Below are 21,292 nucleotides of genomic sequence, written 5' to 3'. Positions count from 1 at the left end.
AGAGGCCAACACCCAGACACATCATAATTAAAATGCCAAAACTTCAAGACAAAGAGAGAATATTAAAGGTGGCAAGAGAAAAGCAATCTGTTACTTACAAAGGGGCCTCCATAAGGTTATCAGCTGACTTATCAGAAACTACAGGCCAGAAGGGAATGGCATGAAGTATTCAAGGTAATGCAAAACAAGGATCTGAAACCAAGACAACTCTATCCAGCAAGGCTATCATTCAAAATAGATGGTGAAATAAAGAACTTCCCAGGCAAAAAAGGCTAAAGGAGTTTATTACCACCAAACCAGCATTGCAGGAAATGTTAAAGGGACTGCTGTAATTAGAAGTAGAAACAGAAGCATTGCAGGAAATGGTAAAGGGATTGCTGTAATAATAAGAATAAGTAAAGAAACACAGGCATAAAGAATTAAAATGGCAATAAATAAGGACCTATCAATAATAACCTTAAGGACTGTAAGGGAGAGATCAACAGCAATACAGTCATAGTCGTGGACTTTAACACCCCACTGACTTCACCGGATAGATCTTCCAGACAAAAAGTCAACACAGAAACAGTGATTCTAAATGGCACACTAGACCAGATGGATTTAATTCATATTTACAGAATATTTCACTCCAAAGCTGCAGAATATACATTCCTCTCAAGTGCTCATGGGTCATGCTCAAAGACAGCATGTTAGGACAAAAACAAGTCTCTACAAGATCAAGAAGACTGAAATCATATCAAGCATCTCAGATCACAATGGTGTGAAATTAAAAATCAACTACAGTAAAAACATTCAAACACATGGAGGCTAAATAGCATGTTATTAATGAATGGGTTACCAATAAGATCAAGAAAGAAATCAAAAACTTCCTGGAAACAAATGAAAATGAACACACAACAACCCCAAATCTATGGGACACAACAAAAGCAGTACTAAGAGGGTAGTTCATAGCACTACCTCACAGGCCTACCTCAAAAAGCAAGAAAAATTTTTAGTAAACTAATCCTACAACTTAAAGAATTAGAAAGCTCCCCTGTGAAGCCATCTGGACTAGGGCTTTTGTTTGCTGAGAGTTTTTTTAATTACTGCTTTGATTTCATCAGTTGTTATTAGCCTATTCAGGTTTTCTGATTCTTCCTGATTCAGTTTTACATGATCTCACTCATATGTGGAATCTAATAAACAAAACAGACTGAAGAACAAAATAGATCCAGAGACATAGAAGCATGGAACAGACTGATAAATCTCAGAGGGAAGGTAGGAGTGGGGGAGTGGGTAGGGAGAGATTAATCAAAGAACTTATATGCATATATGTATAACCCATGGACACAGTCAATAGTGTGGTGAAGGCCTGAGAGGAGTGGGGGTGAATTCGGGATCAAGGGGACCAATGGGGAAAAAAGGGGGGATATCTGTAATACTTTCAACAATAAAGATAAATCTAAAAATAATAATACTTAGGGGGAAAAAAGGTAATGACTAACTTATCAATATTTAGTATATTTCCTAAATTAATTTCTGCTTTTAGTACCAAATATAAGATCAGCAACGTTTTACTGTCTATCTGAGTATCTGGTATATGGTTGCAGTATATATTTATAAAACCCACCTCAAAAAGCTGTTTTAAAGAGCACAAGACGGATTACCCGATTAGAGAACCAAACTACCTAATTTCATAGCTGATGAAGCTACTGATGAAAACAGATGACCATTTCAGGGGATGACTTTTGATTATAGAAGCTCAGCTGGCAGGGCTCATGGTTCCCAACTGTGTCTAAATTTGATTCAAAGCCAGGGAGGCCTGGCTGACTCTGAAGGGGTGAAGGGAGGGGGAGCAGCCCTATCCTCCCCTCCCTGTTTCTGTGACAACCCCATCTAGGAGACTTCATATCCAGCCCCAGGCAGAGCTGGCTCCCTGCCCCCACCTCGCAGCCCCCTCCCCCCAGTCAGTAAGTTGTTTAATAGTGACCTCTTTGTACCTGACCAAAAGGACAACAACATGTGTTTAAAATAAAACTGTAGAAACAAAAGGGGTGAAGAAAACATTCCAATCAGTTAGGAATGCTGGTCTGGTCTTCGAGGGTGAAGCATGGGTGGGCTTCCCTGCCCCCTAGATTACAAATCTCGAGGCTGCTTCTGAACAAAGCCATGGTCAGAGCTCAGACTTTATTCGTTTTGTTAAGGAAAGAGAGAAGCCAGATGAATGAACGTGCCCTCTCCTCAAGTGGGTTCAGCACTTGAACCCACTAAATAGTGTTAGCATGTCCAACCTTCCCACTTCACTGAACTCTTAGTAGTCCCTATAGTCTCTATTCCACTGTTAACCATGTGTCATCGTGTTAACCACATGTGGTAGTTTATCTTTAACATCCCCCATGAACCTGGTCAATTCCAAATGCTTGAGGAAAACCATTATGAGGTAAAGACATATTTAAAAAAAAAAAAAATGACCCAAGGGTCCCATCAGTCTCCTAACAGTGATGTCCCAAGGAACCCACAATACAGTGGAGGATATTATAGCCAAGTGAGCTGCTGGGGCACAAGGAGAGGCCAAGAAGGTGCTTTGCTGAACCATGTGTGCTGGCTCCCTCTTGCCCTGGCTCAGGCTAACTACCACCCAGCCTTGCATGGCATTAATGGCAGAATTACAGACCAATGCAGGCTACCTGTAGGGTGCTCAGAGGGAACCACATGGCTACATCTGAAAGCCAGGGTCCCTAAGCCTGAAGTAACTAGATCAGTTTTGAAATGAAAATAGCTATATTTTCTGGCATCTTTCCAGAGATCCTTACCCTCGATGGGAAGGTAAGCTGGGATAATCTTTTGAAGAAGCAAGATGTAGTAAGAGTCTAATAACATTAACATTCCAAGACATTACACAATACCATCCACATTACCAGCATTTTCATTAGAGCCACCCCAATTGCCTTTGAAGCAGATATTATTGCCTTTAATTTACAAATTAAGTATTCATTAGACAGATGGTAACTGGCCCAGAACCACATGGCCAGGACTCAAACCCAGGGCTGATAAGTTCTTCAATTTGAATGTTTATCCACAGAGCGGGAAGTAACACAGGTGACCAGACATACAGAAACATGTGAGAAAGCTCACTGTGGTCCCTTTAGAAAGAGTGAAAAGTTGTAAATAAAACTCTCTATGAAATAATGTCCATCATACAATATTTAAATTGGTTTATAAGAGCTTTTCAATGACAGGAGGAACCACTTACCTAGAATTAGATTTAAACAAGCAAAAAAACACACACAAAAAAATACCTTTGCAACATATTTAAATCAGCATTAAAAATAATAGAATGAGCCCGGCCAGGCATGGCTCAGCGGTTGAGCGTTGACCTAGGATCCAGGCAATCAGGGTTCGATTCCTGGTCAGGGCACATGCCTGGGTTGCGGGATCGATCCCCAGTCGGGGCCGCGCAGGAGGCAGCCAATCAATGACTCTCATCATTGATGTTTCTCTCTCTCTCTCCCCCTCTCCTTTCCTCTCTCTGAAATCAATAAAGATATATATATTAAAAAAATAACAGAACGAAATATGCTCAAGTGCTAGAAGGAAGATCATGGGTAGCTTTTCTCTATTTTCCAGATTTCTTCAGTATTGCTTTTATAACCATAACCAAAACAAAGTGTTATTTTAGCTTTACTGACACTGACCTTACCTCCAAAGGCCAAAGGGAAGACATTATTGTACTTATCTTAAGTTCTCTTTAAGAATCTGGTCTCTTGTCTTTAGAATAAGGCCAAACCAGTGAGGGCTTTCCCTTCTGTCTGTTGCAGCCCACAGTGAGAGACACCGGGCATCCTGGAGATCCTGAGAACTACCCCTATGACTGCTCAGCTCCAAGGCCCAGGAGGCTAAAAGGGCCCCTCAGCGCTAAAGCTCTGGTTCTAGTGCCACCCTCAGTCACTGGTTTAGGAAGCTATCCCTCACTGTAGCATACACCGACCTCCTAAAAAAAAAAAAAAAAGACAGGGCTCTTGAAGAAGCTGCCCCACGATCCCAGCAAAATCTCTGTGGATGTGGAAGACTGAAACCAGAGGAGACGTATGTGAGCAAGGGGGCAAGGGGAGTGGTTTTCTTCAGTCCCCCACCTCTCTGGCCATGCCACACCAGCTACAACTAACAGCCTCTCTCTCCTGTGCCAGTTTTCATCAAAGGCACTGCTGACAGAGGGCTGTGCTGAGCAGAATTCTGAGGCTGCATTCAGACTTAGTAGAAGAAAATTTAAAATTCATTAGTGATACTATCATATCAATATTCTTATTATTAGCTGAGATTTACTACCTGCTTACTCTGTCTAGGCACTGCTTGAAACACTTCACTGAGTATGAGCCTGATAACAACCACTATCTCCCGTTTACAGATGGCTTAGAGGTTAAACAATCTGCCCGAGCAGCAAGTCTCTACTGCACGTGTCTCTCTGCTGCTCAAAGCACTCCCTGGAGCCTCCATCTGCTTCCTGCAGACCTCTGGGATCTCTGAACCCCACTCTACCTCCACCAGTTAAGCTGCTCCTTCCCCACCATCTACTGGCCTGGCCTTGACAATTTAGTAGCAACACCAGACATGCACAGCCTCTCCCCTGTGCCAGTGCTGCTGTCCTGATAGGACAAGTTGTCCCAAAGTCACTCAGAGCAGGAAATTCCATGCAGGAAACACACCTGATAGAGGACTTGACAATCATCTTCCATGTCACCAAGACTGGAAAAGCACTTGGTAAAGCCTGACCATGTCCAGATCCATATGCCCGTGGATGTACACAGTGGGCATTCCCAAAAAGGGAATCAGACTTGCTTCAGATTTCTCCACAACATTCAAAGCCAGAGACAGTGGGGACATGCAGAGGCTCTGTGGCAGAGAAAACTGTCACTCAGGCACACTGCAGGCTGCCGGGAATATGGCACCAATTAGATCCTCTACAAAGTTGGCCAATCAACACAAACAACAAAAAGATACTGACAAACGTAAGGGCTAGAGCAGGATGGCTGCCTGGATCCCAGGCACCTCAGAGGGTCTCAGTGTGAGGACCACAGCACTTGGTCAAAGTGAAGCATGGCACAAGGTGAGAGCCAGAGGAGCACTGTCTGCCAAGTGCAAGGGAGGCACCAACCCTGCAAGACCCTGCAAAGCTGATATAGCACACAAAGGCAACAAAGACAGCATCACACCTACATGCCCTGCCAGGCAAGGCACACCCTCGATGAAGCCCACCAGGAACAGGGGCCACACAAAGAACTTGGAGATCTGAAGAAGTCCCCATAAAGTCCTGGTGGGGAGCATGAAGTCTATGTAAACACAAAACCCAGACTATTCAATTGCAAACTCTGGTTTCCCGTGTTGAAGCAGGATCACAGAATCATCCAAAATCTGGACTGCCTGGGGTCAGATCTGCTTGCTGCTTTCAAGCTCTAAGAACTTACAGAACCCTCAGTTGCTCTGTGCCTCAGTTTCCTCATGTGAAAACAGGAGAATGCCGATGGTACCCCCCGCATGACACTGTCATGAGAATTTAATGAATCCAGAAAAAGTACTTAGAATAGGGCCTGGCATTGAGTCAGGGCTCAATAAATGATAGTGATTATAATTACAGAACAAAATACAAATGTTTAACTCATGGTGACAGACAAGATAATGCAAATCAGGAGGTAGGAAGATATATAAAAGGGCTGTCTTAGTCAGCTTGGGCTGCTATAACAGGGTATCACAGACTGGGCAGCATAAACAACAGACATTTACTTCTCACAGTTATGGAAGCTAAAAGTCCAAGATCAGGGTGCCAGCTTGGCCAGGTTATGGTGAGAGCCCACTTCCTGGCTTGCAGACAGCTGCCTTCTTGCTGTGTCCTCACACGGTACAGAGCACTAGTGAGCTCTCTGGCCTCTCCTAATAAGGGCACTATACCCCAGCCCCATGACTTCATCTAATGATGAGGCCCCACCCCCATGTCTTCAACTAAACCTAATCATCTCCCAAAGGTACAGCCCCAAATACCATGATACAGGGGGTTAGGGCTTCAACATGAATTTGGGGGTATACAAATCAGTCCATAGCAAGGGCTAACATCTCTATCCTACACAACAGCAAGCAAATCACTATGGTTTCATTAAAACTTCTACTTTTTTTTTTTTTTTTTTTACCTAGCCACTTATAGTTTTCATCTTTTTTATGTTTTTGGTCTCAATTGTGTAAGAGAACAGAAACTGTATGGAAGTATTTCTGTTAATCAATCCACGTGTCCACCTACAGATGGGCTTAGAGAACTGGAGCTCAATGTAATTGTTTTCTTCCTATTATTATACTTCTTTGGACAAGTCCCTCTTTGCTTTACAGGTCCTGTGGTTAAAAAGACAGGCTGTGGGCCCTGGCCATACGGATTGGTTGGCTGGAGCATCGTACCATGTACCAAAAGGCTATGGGTTCAATTCCCGGTCAGGGTATATATCTGGTTGTGGGTTCAATCCCTGGTCTGGGCGCGTACGGAAGGCAACAAATTGATGTTTCTCTCTCACATCGATGTTTCTCTCTCTCTAATCAATAAAGCATATCCTTGGGTGAAGATTTAAAAAAAAAAAAGATGGGCTGTGGGTCAGATCACCTGGGCTCCAATGCCAGCTATGCACCTACCAGGCATGTGAGAACCTAGGCAGGCAGTTTCATGGAGCCTCGCTTCATCTTCTGGTAGGTGAAAGGATAAGAGCTTCTCCCTGTCCTGGGAGTGCTACAGGACACACTGCATAGAGGGGTGAGGGCTCAGGAGGGAAAATGACGATTGCTACTGTGACAAGTGCTGAAGACGACTTGCTTGATGGAAGCAAAGAAAAGCTGAAACACCCACCATCTAAGTAAGGCTCTGAACACAATGAGCCTTCTTCCCCAGCCACAGGCCTTTCACTTCCTCTGGTCTTACTCTAAAGCCTACCCGAAAAAGCGCTTTTCACTCTGAACAATTTTGCACACTTCAGTTCATTCTAAGCCTTACCCTGTGACAATTCTCACAGGTTCCCATTCTCTGGAATTTGGTCTCAGTTCTATATTCTTATTTCTGTTCTTCATGTTTGTACTTAGGTTAGTATATCAGTCTCTTGTGAGTCAGTCTTTTATAGAGCCACAAACATTGTAGAGAGATTCATCTTCTGCTTTTTCCCATGAGATAACTTAAGACAATACTTTTGTATTAATTTACATTTCACAAGCCATGCAAGGTTATCTTCTTTTATATTTTCAGCCATCATTTCAGAGTTGTCCTTCAATTCTTAAAAATCTGCTTAAATTTAGAGAAGATGGCCATTACCAAAATACTCTTTAGGGCGCTGCACCATGGCTCCCACCTTTGCCAATTCACCAGGTTCTTATTTCTTGCTCTTAAGTGCACCAATTCCCTCTCTGGGGCGGCAGTGGTGAAGTGGGAGGGCTTTCTCATCAAGCAGGCCTCCATTCCTTCTGGTTTCTGGTTGCACCTCATGCAAGACACTTACATTTACTTAGGCTCAATTTGTCTCTCTTTAAAATGAGTTATTGTCAAGACGAATGGGGAGAATGCAGGTTCCACACAATGCAGCACCTGACACCAAGGAGATAGGCAAATGCTCGCTGGTCCTGCTTTTGGTCTTTCAGTTGTCTACAGATACAACAGCAATTCAGCAAATGCTCCTTTTTTGGTAGAATGCCATTTCTAAGAATAACCCAGATGGTGGGAGTTCTGCTCCCTCCAACCCATCTTCCCTCCAGGCAAGTTCTGGAACGCCTAGGAAAACAGGAGGTTCCAGTGTACTACAGTGCAGGACTGGCTTCCTGTCCCTGGAATCCTGCAATGCTCCCCATCTTCTTCACTCTGCACTTGACTGTCAAGAGTTCTCACAAGAGGAGCTAGGCCTCACCCACCTCGAATATGGTCTCTGTTACAGACACATTTAAACTATGTTTGCAGGACGTGATAGTTGCTAGCTTTCATCCCCCACATCTTGGGGATGTCTCCTTCACTTAACACTGCTTGGAGCTCCCTGACTTCAACACTAAACTGACATTTCCAATTGCGTGCAACACCTTTTGCCAAATCACATTCGCGTGTCTAGGGCTTTGGTTTTCTGTCTAAAGACAGGATTAACTTTACCCATGCCATAAGCCTGCTCTGAGAACTCAAGGAGGACACTCAGGCACAGCCAAGCCCCACGGAGCCCCACATACTGTGAACTGCTGCTTCAGAGGACCAGATACTGACTGTCAATAATGTTAACCCAGAGTGCAAAAGGGCAAAGACCTGTCACCAGCATCCTTGGACTAGGCACTCCAAGCCATACAAGCTGTGCCAGGTCGCACTCTGCTGTGAACCTATCATTATGCTTCATGTGTTATTGAAACAGCAGCCCTTTGAAAGGGTTTACGCTAGAAACTCAGAAACACAATTTCTAGAGCTTTCTAGTAGTGACTTGCTGGGTAGCACGGCTTTTGCTATTGTCTAAGTTTGAATTTATTTAGGCAGCAGTTACTGAATCAAACACTGTTTTAAATAAAGAGTGTAAAGTCACTCCAGTTCCATGCTGCTCAAACATAAGGCTATTTAAATTTTAATTTAAATCAAACACAATTAAAATTCGGTTCCTCAGTTGCACTGGTCACATTACAAGTGCTCAGTGGCTACTATATTGGACCACATAAAACCAGAGCTCTCCCATCTTCACAAACCATTTACCAGACAGTGCTGCTATGGCTCTAACGTTCCCTGCCCCTTACTTTTGTTTTCTCCACTGTACACAGAACATGTTAGAAGCTGCAAAGAGGTCAGAGAAATAACATAACATGCACCTCTACCACGTGCACAGAACAACAAAAAACTCCTGAATAACTTTAAACAAGTTACATACAGCAACCCATACATACCTGATAAAATACTTCAGGAGTACCCTTACAGTTCTGGGGAGGTAAGATTCTTATTTAAAAACTACAGAACACATTAAATTTTTTTTTCTTTAAACATCAACATGAGAGAGAGATATCGATTGGTTGCCTCCAGCTCGTGCACTGACTGGGGCCGGGGATTGAGCCTGCAACTGAGGTACATACCCTTGGCTGGATCGAACCCGGGACCCTTAGTCCACGGGCCGATGCTCTAACCACTGAGCAACCAGCTAAGGCTACATTTTTAAAAATAGAAAAGTATATCTTGATTCAAAGGGAGAAAGTATTTCCAAAGCTTCATGATAGTCTGCAGCTGTGTCCACAGCTTTTCCTGAAGACTCGGAACTTCGGTCTTTAACAGCTTCTCCAAGAAAAAAATTTTGGCCTGAAAGAAAAAGTTGTCCATATTTTCAAAAAACCAAGCAAAAGACCTTTTCTATCCAGTTGGCAACAAGAACCACCTAATTTTTGGTTTCAATTTCCTCAGAGAAGAGAGAAGAAAGGGAAAGGAAAGCAGAGGCCTTTCTAATCCCTCATGTGACAACTCGCACAGCACTTCCAAATTTTCTAAATATGCCCTGCAAGGGAGATGTCCTAGGCCCCGCTTCACAGATCAAAAAACTGAGGCTCAGAAATCAGGAACACAGGATAAAGCCAGCCAAACTCAGACCTGTGGACCACGCTATGCAAGTGCACAATGCAGGCTAACCAAGCAAGCTCAAGACCACGGGCATGCCTCCCAATGCTGGGAAACAAATGCCTGCCAAAGGGTTCAAAGCAAAATAACAGAAATAATTTGATTTTTCATTGCCCTTGTAGCCCTGCATCCTAGCCATTCCTTCAGATACCCAGGATTCCAGAAACATTACGATAGTCTGAAATCTCTTTCAAACATGGAAAGAGACAAACTACCTACATTCACATGTTATCACTTAGGAAATTAGCTCCGATCTTAACCCCAGAAGAGCCTAAGTGGTTGTGCAGAGCAGCTGATGTGGTAATTAAAAAGAGCAAAAGCCCACAATAAAAAGGCATGTTGCTGCTAATCAAAGACATTCCCTGTCAATGGGAACCTCGGCACTGCTCCCATCTAGTCCACCTGTCAGTGGGAGATGGATAAATCTCTGCACAGACGCGCCTGGTCCAGGACAGGGTTCAGTCCCTGCCTTCCTCCTCCTCCTCCTCAATGCCAGCAAAAGGAACACAAGCCTCTGAAGCCCAGGACACTTACCAGGTAGCCAAGTTTTTTAACTTTTCTTGTTAGGTATTAATTTTATAAGAAAATGAGGCCAATTAATACTAAATGGGGCCCTGGCCAGTGTGGCTCGGTTGGTTGGAGTGGGTTTGATCCCCAGTCGAGGCATTTGTGGGAGGCAACTGATTGACTGATGTTTCTCTCTCACATCAATATCCTCCCTCCCTCCCTCCCTCCCCACTCTCTCCCCCTCCCTCTTTCCAAGATCAGTTTAAAAAATTTTAAAACTTAATGGGGATGCCTTTCAAATACAATGTAATTTTTTGAATGTTTTCTGTTTTGTATTAAATATCACAAGGGATAAAACTGCCTTAACCACACTCTTCAGAAAGACAGGCCATAAACTCCAATAGATCTAAGTGTTCTGCATTTAAATAACTTCAGAGATGACAGTCAAATCTTTAGAAATTCTAAGACAAACAACAATTTGGTTTATTTAAACTATGTAGACTTCCCACCCCTCACATGCTCATCTAAGATGGCAGATCTGTTCTCCTTTCCTCCATCCATCCATCCATCCATCCATCTGGACGACACTTATTCAGAGGTAGCAGCTAACATGTGCTTGTCTCTGAAAAGGCTGGTTGACAGGCTGCAGGGAAGCAGTGGTCAGTTTCGTAAGAGCAGCAGTAACTCCACAGGAAGGGACCACAGGAAAACCATGTGGGAGTCTTCTTTCTCTCTCCTCTTCCTGAAGGAATCACAGGGCTCTGGGAAAGCCCTCACTCCCATTACCCTGAGCTAAAGAATAAGTATATGGGGTCTTCCGGAAAGTTAGACTGTTACATAATCAAAACTGGATTCCAAAGACGACTTGGGTTAGTCACCAACCACCCTTTCTTCCAGCATAAGAATGACACCTTTCAATACCTCAAGAACAGGGCTTTTCAATCACTGTAATTTTCATGTGTTCATTCACATGGCTTTAATGCAAACTTTTCTTAGATGACATATTTTAAAAACAGTCCACATAAGAGAGGGACAGTAAAGCTCTCATAGCAATAGTCATTCTGGTTGCCACGTTCAATACAACCAAACCAGAGAACAAAACCAGCAATCTGCAGAAACCATCCTGATGGGCTGGAATCAAGGGACAGAGTGTTGGAAAAGAAAGCCACCACCTCAGCATCACCCATTTCCCCACGGTAGGGGAAATCTACCTCTAGGAGAACACCTGCATGTGGCAGGTAGCCCCAGAAAATTCTATACCTTAATCCGTGCAACCTGTGACTATGATGAGATCATTATCATTCATGTGGCATGCCTTTAAGACAGAGGGTACCTGGGTGGACCTGACCCAATTACATGAGCCCTTAAAGCAGAAGGCTTCCTCCAGTTGGTGAAGGCATGGTCAGAGAGATTCAGGGAGCTGTTGCCAGTTTGAAGACCGAGAGGCCATAAGCCAAGGAATGCACATGGCCTAAAGTAGCTGAGAGAGGCCCCCAGTTGGCAGCCAGCAAGGAATGAGGGCTCTCAATCCTACAACTACAAGGAACTGAATTCTGTCAATAACAGGAATGAGCTTGCAAAAGGACCCTGAGTTCCAGCCAAGAATACAGCAACCAAAACCTTCACTTCAACCCAGCCATCCCTGACTTCCTACCCAAAGAAACTGTGAGACAATAAACGAGTATTGTTTTAAGGCGCTGAATTTGTGGCCATTTGTTACACAGCCACAGAAAACTGCATAGCATGAATATCTTCAATTATTTGTAGAGCAAATCCCAAAAAGATGCAACCTGACCATCTCATGGGAGACATTTGCACTGGGGGCAGATGTCTTGGGCATCTGTCTCCATCACTGTGATCACCTACCTGCTCTCAATCACGTGCCACGCTCACTCAGCAGCCTTCTGAGAGGAGAAAATACTGACAAACTGACCAGAGCCTTCTAGATAGGCCTCTCCAGTCACAATGGCCAGTGGGAATTTCTAGGTGATGCTGTGGTTTACACAATTTCCTGTGAATCTAGTTAATATGATTCAGTCACCCCTCTCCTCTTAGCCTGATTCTGGCTGCATCATCAAAATCAAGTTTCTGAACTTGAGCATTACAGGGTTTTTAGGTTGTTTTGTTAGCACAGCCCTCTTTTACTTCACAACTGAAAAACCAGGTCCTAAATTTTAAGGACCTAAAACCAAGGCACAGAAGGTCCTCACTTTCCAGGGATAAATTGTTCTCTCTCCTACCATATGCCACTTAAAGGAATCTATTTAAAATGGGGACCAAAATTTCGTATTATTGACCAAAAGAAGGTCTGAAACCTTACCTTGAAATTGAAATTATGAAAAACTAATTTTTTAACATAAAATATTTATTTAAAAAATTACTTTCAAAAGCATTAAGTCACAACCACGTCATTTTTCTAGAAAGCAAATGTGGCAGCAAGATGGGTTCCACTTTACCCCACTCTGACTTCTAGGGCCTGAGCATTAAGAAGGCCATTTTTTGCAGAAATATTCAAAGCCTCCATTTTCCCAAAGGACACTCCCCAACCTATACTCCAATCCTCCTTTTCCAGAGCATCTGCCCTGCCCTCCTGCTCTTCTTCATCATTAGCAACTCCTTCCCCAGTGCTGGCTGCCCTATCTTCATCCTATCCCCTTTATCAGTGACCAGGCATCACTATCCTCATTTTTTTTTTTTAATATATCTTTATTGATTTCAGAGAGAGGAAGGGAGAGGAAGAGACAGAGATAGAAATATCAATGATGAGAGAATCATTGATCGAGCCCACAAACCAGGCATGTGCCCTGACCGGGAATCGAACCCCGATCTCCTGGATCCTAGGTTGACGCTCAACAACTGAGCCACGCCTGGCTGGGCACTATCCTCAATTTTATCACAGCCAGCCTCTTGTGCTAGATTTTCAATTTCACTTTGCAGAGAGACTGGCAGTGGTAAAATGGGCAGGAATGAGTGATGCTATTAGGTGGGAAGGAGTGTTTGAGCTCATTTCATAAATGGTCAGTACAGCAGCAAATACGTGCAAAGTATGATCATTCTTGCTTCCCTCTACCACCTTATACTTCTGGGTTCTCAGAGGATGAACACTCAGAAAACAAGGCCCATGTGTGTCACCACCACATTTTGAGGCAGATCCCACAATAACTTCTTCCCTGCATCCTATGATGTTTATAGGAAGAGATCAGAGTGAAAGGCAACTAGAATGATGATGGCTGTGGTTTGAGGCAGGCCCTGCTGGGCTCTCACCTGTGCCCTCCCACTTGGCGCCCCCCCCCAACGATGTGCTGAGGAAGGTCACATTGGGTCTACTTTAGCTAGTGCGAAGTCAGACTGGAGGACAGAAAGAGGAGGGATCCTGGCTGCTTCTCCAGACTCTGACTCCCTCTGGAGAACAGAGGAAAGAGAGCACACATGAAGTTAGAAAGAACCCATGCCCAGGGCTCTGAACAATATGGCTGACCATGTCCTACAAATGGCATCTATCAGTTTCTCACAAAGTTCACACGAAGAACAGTTTTCTTTGGAGGAATAGAAGATGTCAAAAATTAAATGTTGTCGCTCCGCTGGGCATGGCTCAGCAGTTGAGCATCAACCTAGGATTCAGGTGATCAGGGAACGATTCCTGGTCAGGGCACATGCCCGGGTTGCAGGCTTGATCCCCAGTCGGGGGCGTGCAGGAGGCAGCCGATCAATGACTCTGTCATCATTGATGTTTCTATCTCTCTCTCCCTCTCCTTTCCTCTCTCTGAAATCAATAAAGATATATATTTTTTAAAAAATTAAATATTGTCAAGGGATCTGCAGAGAGAATACTGCATATGACTGCTGCACACAGCAAGCATGCCTGAGAGGACAACCTTCGAAAGGCCAAGCCCCTAACTAGAGCCTGCTGAGAACCTAGGACTGCAGGTGTCTGCCAAGGGGCTGGAGGGCTTCCCTTGTTTCATTATGCTCTTCCTGGGGCTTTACAGGGCACCAGTAAGGATGTGGCAAAGTATCTGACGTCTACGCTGATGAGGTTTCTGGAGCTATTGAGAGCAAAGTGACAAAGCACTGCTGGGTCAGAAAGGGGTCAGGAGTAGAGGGCATGGGAGAATGGCAGCAACCAGAAGCCAGGAAGCTGCTCCCATCTGTGTCAGAAGCCCAGGTAGAGAGCAAATCTCACTGTCCACATTGTTCCCAAAATGTGGAAGTTCAACCAAAAGATGAAATAAGAACTAGAGCCAATGGAGCCCCCAAACAAGTATTTCACCTTCACTACTCCGAAGGTTCCTGCACTAATCCCTCTCCTCTCACCTGCTTTTTCTTTATCTTACTCAAGGATGAACAGAGAATGGCAAGCCCACAAAGCCAGGCCACCAGGCAAGGTTTCCAAGGGCAGAAACCTCCTCTCCAAAAAAGAATGAATAGTGCAGGCTGCCCCATGGACCACCAGGAAAAGGCTCAACTGGGTTCAGTTGATGTTACTCAAAGCACCAGGCAACTGCTTATCCTCTCTTGAGGACTGCAGACACTCTCCAGAAACACCTGTGCTGGGCCAAGACATTAAGTCTGAGCAGCTTCTCATCAGCAAGGTATTCTACTGGCCAGCCTGGGACTCTCGTATCTCAGCCCTTTCCCTTTCTAAGCCACAAGTGAGAGTGTTTCAGGTGGCTTAGATAGAAACCTAAGGGTGAGGAAACTGCGTTCAGAGCCCTAGTGATTTGCACAGGGCATGATGCTGACACTGCTAGAAGCTTATGAGGGGAAGAACTGGGACTCCCAGCTGTCTGGGTCTAAAAATGCTCTACAGTGAAGACCATGTATCTTTCCATTTCCTAGTATTAAGATACAGAGCCAATTCCAATTACATGATAGTTTGGAAACCTGGAGGTCCCCCGAAGAACTCAGGTATAATGTCATACATCAAGAAAGTGCTCCCACCACCTCTTCTCAACAAGTTCTACAAGTAAGAACTGGAAGGAGAGAGGAAGAGGAGGCTGGGCTCCTACTTGGGTCCGAAGTGCATGCTCATGCTTCAGGGAATTAAGAAAGTAACACTTCTAACCCAAACCAGGTGAAACAAGTTGCAGAACATGTAGCTTTAATGTGTATCACACATGCTTTAAAGTAGGATCAACTGGTTTTCCAACACACTTCCAATGAGAATAAACAGACCTATAAGAAACAGAGTTCTTTTAAGAAGTAATCCCAATGCCTAGGAATTGTGAAATTAGTAGGACTCTAATGTTTGTGACAACTGTAATACCTTAGGAAATCCTTAGGTAAACATGTAATTGTGCAAACAAAGTTTATGATTTAAGTCTTAAAATACTGAAATAAAACCTATGTACAAATATATTATTTCTAGAGGCTGAGAAAAGCACAGACAAGCATATGGACAGGATAAGTAACATTCGTACCTGAGCAGCCTCACCTGGGACAGCTCCACCCAACTACACACGTTTTTAACCAGTCCTAGCCATCTGTAATTGTACTAAACTTAAGAACTTCTAAGTCCCTCTAGCCTGGTGTGGAAACATTTAAAATAAAGGTGGCATCTTCCAAAGAATAAGTATGTGCAATAATCGTTTTTAGCTTCTTTGAACGCTATTGGTTTTTTAAAAAATGCAATTGATGCTTTTTATGCAATTGATGTTAATTTCAGCACAAAATTAAATCATAACATAAGATACTTCTAAATTCATTGCGGGTCAAATTATATTACTACCAAAAAAAAGAGAAAGTCATCTTTTAAAAAGACTGCCAAAAAGAAAAAATGCTAATATTTACCTTCAATTTGATTCAAATTCCTGGCAATACTAAATACTCTGCAACTTAATTAACTTACATAAAACTCCATACCTATTTGCACCCCACTTAGACAAAGGGTCGGTCCCTAGCATGTCTGGGGAGGGAGGGAAGAAAAGGAGGAAAGTATCTGATCCCCCTTTTCAGTCTCAAGAGGCAAAAAAAGGGCAAACATCTGCACAAGTCGAATTGATCACTCGTTTATAAAAGTTTAATATTTTTAAGAAACATATGATAAGGATGACCTTAGAATCTTAAGACTTGCAAATATGCAAGCACAACAAGGCAACAGCCAGAATCTGAAGATTAATATTTTTAAAAATAAAAATAAGCGAGAACCTTATAACACAGTCGGACTTTAGCCTCCCTGAAAGAAAACGAGAGGCCAGACGGGAATGTCAGGGCCGCAGCACCCACCGCAGGATGGCGAGCCCTCCAGGCCCGGGTCCCCCCCGCCCCCCCGCCCGCGCGCACTCACCCCTGGATGCCTGGGCTGTACGCCCGGCTCTTCCACGGCGTGCCGGGCCGCGGCGCCTGGGGTCCGGGGCCGCCCCCTCCGCTCAGCGCGGCCGCGCGGCTGCCTGACAGCAGGTAATTGAGGCCGTACGTGCTGGCCTTGTTCTCGCGTTTCCGGCGGCCGGGGTGGAACTGGTGCTGCGACGGGGAGCCGGCCGGCGCGGGGCCACGCGGCCCGGAGTGCCCGTTGGCCGCGCCGGCGGTGCCGGGGGAGCCGTCGGCGAAGTGGAAGAAGGCATCGCCGCGGCCGCCGGCCGCCCGTCCGAGCGAGGCGCTGCTCGAGGACGACGACGAGCAGCCAGGGCTCTCGGTGCCCGACTCGGCGTTGGACGAGGACGACGACGAGGACGAGAGAGACGGCGACTTGTGCAGGCGCCGAGCACCCTCTGCAGCGGGCCCGAGCGCCGTCAGCAGCGCTGGGGGCAGCGCGGTGGGGCCAGGCGCTGGCGGCGGGGGCGACGCGGCTGGCCGCACGGGCCCCGCCAGGCCGCCGCCGCCCAGCCCGGCAGCCCCCGCCGCGGCCGCCGTGTCCAGCGCGGGCGAGTTGAGGCAGAAGTAGGACGCGAAGCCTGAGCCGCCGCGGCCCACGCCCTGCGAGGTCTCCCAGATCTGCATCCACAGGGCATTGGCCGGCCCCTTCTGCTCCGGCTGGATCCAGGCCACGCGCGGATCCATCCACGCACCGCCCCGCGGGCCCGCGCGCCCGCCCGCCCCGCCGCGGCCCCGCCCCCGCCGCGCCCCGAGCCCGGCCGCGCCGTGCACGGACCGACGGACGGGCTGCGGGAGGACAGACGGGCGGGCGGACGGGCCTGCGCGATGGCTCCGGCCGGCTCGAGGCGGCGGTTCCCAGGGACCCGGAGCGGCGCGGGCCGGCCCGAGCAGGCCGCGGGTCGGCTCGGGCCTGTCGGCTCCTTCAGGCGGCGCGGGGCGGGCGCTGGAGCCGCGGCGGCGGCGTTCCACACGGGCCGCGGGGAGAGGCCATGGGAGAGGGGCGGGCGCCCTGGTGAGGGGGCGGGCCCAGGCGCCGCGGCCCGAGACCCGAGGGAGGGCCGCCGTGCGCCCGGCCCTCAGTCAGCTCGCGCCGCTGGCTCCGTGCTCCGGCGGCGGCGGCGGCGGCGGCGGCAGCGAAGGCGGCGAAAAGACACTCTCGGCGGCGACCGGGCGCAGGGAAGGAGGGGGCGCCGCCGCCTCCGCTCCAATGAGGGGCGGAGAGCGGGCGGGGGCGGGGCGGGCGCGGAGGAAGCACTGCCTTCCTCGCCGGGGCCGGGGCGCCAGTGCGCACGCGCGGCCAATTTCAAATCCTCACTAGACACCGCCGCCTTGGTTACCGCGCCTGCGCACTGGGACACACCTCGGTGTGGGTGGGGAAAGCTGCGTGTCCGAAGGATACCGACTGGGAAGGGCTGACCTAGGGGTGGCAACGGCAGCGTGGGCTTTTCTAGCCTACACTTGGCTGCGGTGAGAGAAAAGTAACGCGAAAGCCAGAGAGCCGCCCTTGGCCGGCCTGCTCCCGCCAGGCCCACCTCTTGCCGCTGCGCGCAGGCCGTGGCGTGGGGACGTGCGCGCTGGGGCGGGGTCCCTGTCAGCCGCCGGGCCGCCCCGCGCGTGCGCAGCGGCAGGAAGCCGCCGCCGCCTGGTGGAAGTTTCCGCGCAGCCAGATGGGAGCCTTACATAAGGGCTGAGGCAGCGTCGCCGCGCTGCGCCCGGTGCTCCGGGGAAAAGGCGGAAATGCCGAAGGCCCCTCTCGTCCATCACCAGGGCTCGGCGTGCAGCCGGTCACGCTGCAGTCACTGCTGTCCGCGCCCACCCACGTGCTCGCCCGGGGCTTCCAGGAGGATACGGTCCCCCGCCCTGCGGCCTGGACGGCGCTGCGCCGCAGCAGGACCCGGGGGTGGCCTGGCGGTACCCGTCTCTGCGGGTCACCTTACCGGGTTTCATTATTATTATTTGTTTCTTTTCTTAAATGGTTTTATGTGCAGAAAGCAAAGTTCAGACTTACAGGTCAGCACAATGGTGCGATTTCCGGAGGCAAACTTGGCAGTGCTGCCCATCGGTGAAACAGCCCCGTGTATTTGGGTGTGGGACCGCGTGGCCTTGATTATTCAAGCTGGCACAGTGTTGGCAGAACTTACTAGACAATCGCCCAGCTGTCTGCTGTTTGAGTTCCGGGTGTGCAGAGGATGCCATGAGCCCAGTTTGACAATGGTATTGTTTGGAATGCAAGACTAAGCAGTCTGTGAAGTCAGAAGCAAACCCCAGACTCTCATCAGCCTGCACGTGCCATGCAAGCCCTGAGGGCATGGCCGGACACCACTGGCCCCACCCCACTCCCGGGTCTCAGAGGGACCCCCCTCCCTTCCTCATGTGAGCCCAAGGAATGCGCTCCCTGGTAGGCAACTTGAAGGAACCTAAGCCGGGGCCCTAAAGCTGTTTGCCTTGCTCCTGCGGCACCGGGGCACCGTAGCTTTTAAACAGCATGAGCAAGGCCTTTTTTTAAAAATACATCTTGACCGATTTCAGAGAGGGGAAGGGAGAGGGAGAGACAGAGACAGAAACATCAATGATGAGTCATTGATCAGCTGCCTCCTGCAAGACCCAGACTGCATACGGTGCCCACCACCCGGGCAGGTGCCCGGACCCTGAATGGAACCCACATCTCCTGGATCCTAGGTGAACGCTCAACTGCTGAGCCATGCCCCGCAGAGCAAGGTATTTTTAAGAGCGTTATGTTTTAAATGCTTTCTTGTCAATACCATAGGTGAGTACATGTTACTAAGCACTTGACACTTCAAACATTTTACAAGCATGAAAGGTCGTGTGTTGTATACTAAGGTTTTTCTCAAATGGTGTTAATTTTAAAAATTAATATTTTGGTTCATATGTTTTTCAGTACTTGTATATTGTGCATGTGGAAGTTATGACAAGGATTAGAACATGTGCATTAAATAAACTACGGGAAATCACACAAAAGTCAGATGTGGGGGGAAAAATAGTCATTATATTCTTCCTGTGACTCAGGCCAAAATCCTTGCAGTCATACCAGGCTCCCCTCTCTCCATAACCAACACACCCTTTTGGCTCCACCTGCAAGAAACAGCGAAAACCCAACAGCTATTCCCTCCTTCATTCCCCACTTTTACCCCCTTAAAGCCACCACTTTTTCCAGCCTATTTTAAAACAGTGCCTTCTAGCTAGTTTCCCACGTGCCATTCTTGCCTCTTTTGGCATTTTCTCAACACCGCAGCTTAAGTGATCCTTTAAAAAAAAAGTGTTACTCTTTAAAAATTCAGATCATGTCACTCTTGTACTCAAAACCCTTCAGTGGCTTGCTTTCTTATGCAGCCTTACTATAACCTGCAAGCCTCTGCATTGCCTGGTCCTCCCTCTTCCTTCCACTTCCTTTCCCAGCTCTTCCCCTAGCCCAGCCTGCTCCAGCCACAGCACAGCTGGCATACTCTCTCCTCAGAGCCTTTGCACTTACTGTTCCACGCTTGGGGTGCTCCTCCCCCAGATATCCACATGGCTCCCCCCACCCAGTCTCAGGTCTTGGTGAGGACTTCCAAGTGACTTTTTAAACTGCAACCTAACCCTCAACACACTCTGCTTCCCTTACTGGCTTTATTTTTCTGTTAGCATTTATTTCCTTTAGTTTCTTAGGGCTGTGTAACAAAATACCACAAATTGGTTGGCTTAAAACAACAGAAATTCTCATAATTCTAGAGTCTAAAAGTCTGAAACCTAGCTGTTGGCAAGGCCACACTGTCTCTAAGGGCTGTAGGGGAGCATCTGCTCCTACTTTCTCTTATCTTCTAGTGTTGGGGCAATTCTTGGCATTCCTTGCTTATAGGTGCCTCACTCCAATCTCCGATGACTGCCTTCTCCATTAGTGCATGGAATTCTCCCTGTGTCTGGGTCTCTTCTCCTCTTGTTATAAGGACAGTGGTCATATTGGATTAGGGCTCACCCTAATGACCTCAAGTTGACTACCTGTGTAAAGAGCCTATTTCTAAATGAGGTTACATTGTACTAGTACCCAAGTTTAGGACTTAAACATATCTTTGGGGGGGGGCACAATTCAACCCCTCTACACCATCTAAAAGATTTTATTTATCTTTTTCATCATCTGTGCCCCCTCATCCATTAGAATGTAAGATCCACATGGAGAATAATTTTTATTTGTCCTTTCCACGCTGTGGGCCACCTCAGGGACTGTGTCTGTCAAATGGTAGGTCCTCAGTGAACGTCGGTGGAATGACAAAGGGCCTACTCACCGACCCAATGGGAATGAAAGCAGGCACTTACCTTGCCAGCTTCCAAGTTCTGTTATACAGGTTGTCGTTGTTTACTTCTTTTTAATATTTTAAGCTTTTTCCTCTATAGCCTCATGCTCCATTTTTGCTGTTTGTCTCTAGCTAATTACCTTATTTTGATTCATCAGCCACCATTCAACTTCTTGTAATTAGATCTGGGATTTTGTTGTTTGTATATTTGGTCATAAATCTTTTTATGTAAATTAGAAGCAATATATTTCTTAACATAAATCAAGAAACACTACTGAGAGTAAAATGCAGTCCCTGAGACTCTGGGCAGGGGAGGTCTTTCTCATTGCTTACCTAGTTTCACAGATGAGCCCAGCATTTTCCCTTTTTTGGCCAAAACCCACTCTTCCCTGTCTCTCCTGATATTAGAGGAGGAGTAATAGTAGAGATTACATTACAGTTTGTTTTCACAAACAAGTGGTTTCCAAAATGTGGCCTACTATGGACTGCCTGCACCAGAATTAGATATGCCGGTTAGTTAAAATGCAGATATCTGTGACTCAATTGACTGACTGAAACCTATTAGGAA

At 46.9% G+C, this 21,292-nt stretch overlaps 1 protein-coding gene across 2 annotated transcripts in view; it reads right to left on the bottom strand.

Moving 5' to 3' along the window:
• TENT4A (terminal nucleotidyltransferase 4A) overlaps window positions 1–17,156 on the bottom strand; it is a 43,696-nt gene extending 26,540 nt beyond the window's left edge. For both annotated transcript variants that reach the window (XM_081132241.1, XM_081132242.1), the window contains exon 1: window positions 16,407–17,156. In XM_081132241.1, coding sequence (XP_080988367.1) covers window positions 16,407–17,119 — 713 coding nt within the window. In that variant the 5' untranslated portion in view covers window positions 17,120–17,156. The remainder of the gene's footprint in view (window positions 1–16,406) is intronic.
• Between the last annotated feature and the right edge of the window lie 4,136 nt (window positions 17,157–21,292).

This window comes from Miniopterus schreibersii, assembly GCF_964146895.1.
Source record: "Miniopterus schreibersii genome assembly, chromosome: 3".
Classification (NCBI taxonomy): domain Eukaryota; kingdom Metazoa; phylum Chordata; class Mammalia; order Chiroptera; family Miniopteridae; genus Miniopterus; species Miniopterus schreibersii.
Note: the sequence above shows the minus strand (reverse complement) of the source record. Positions and strands in the feature narration are given on the sequence as shown.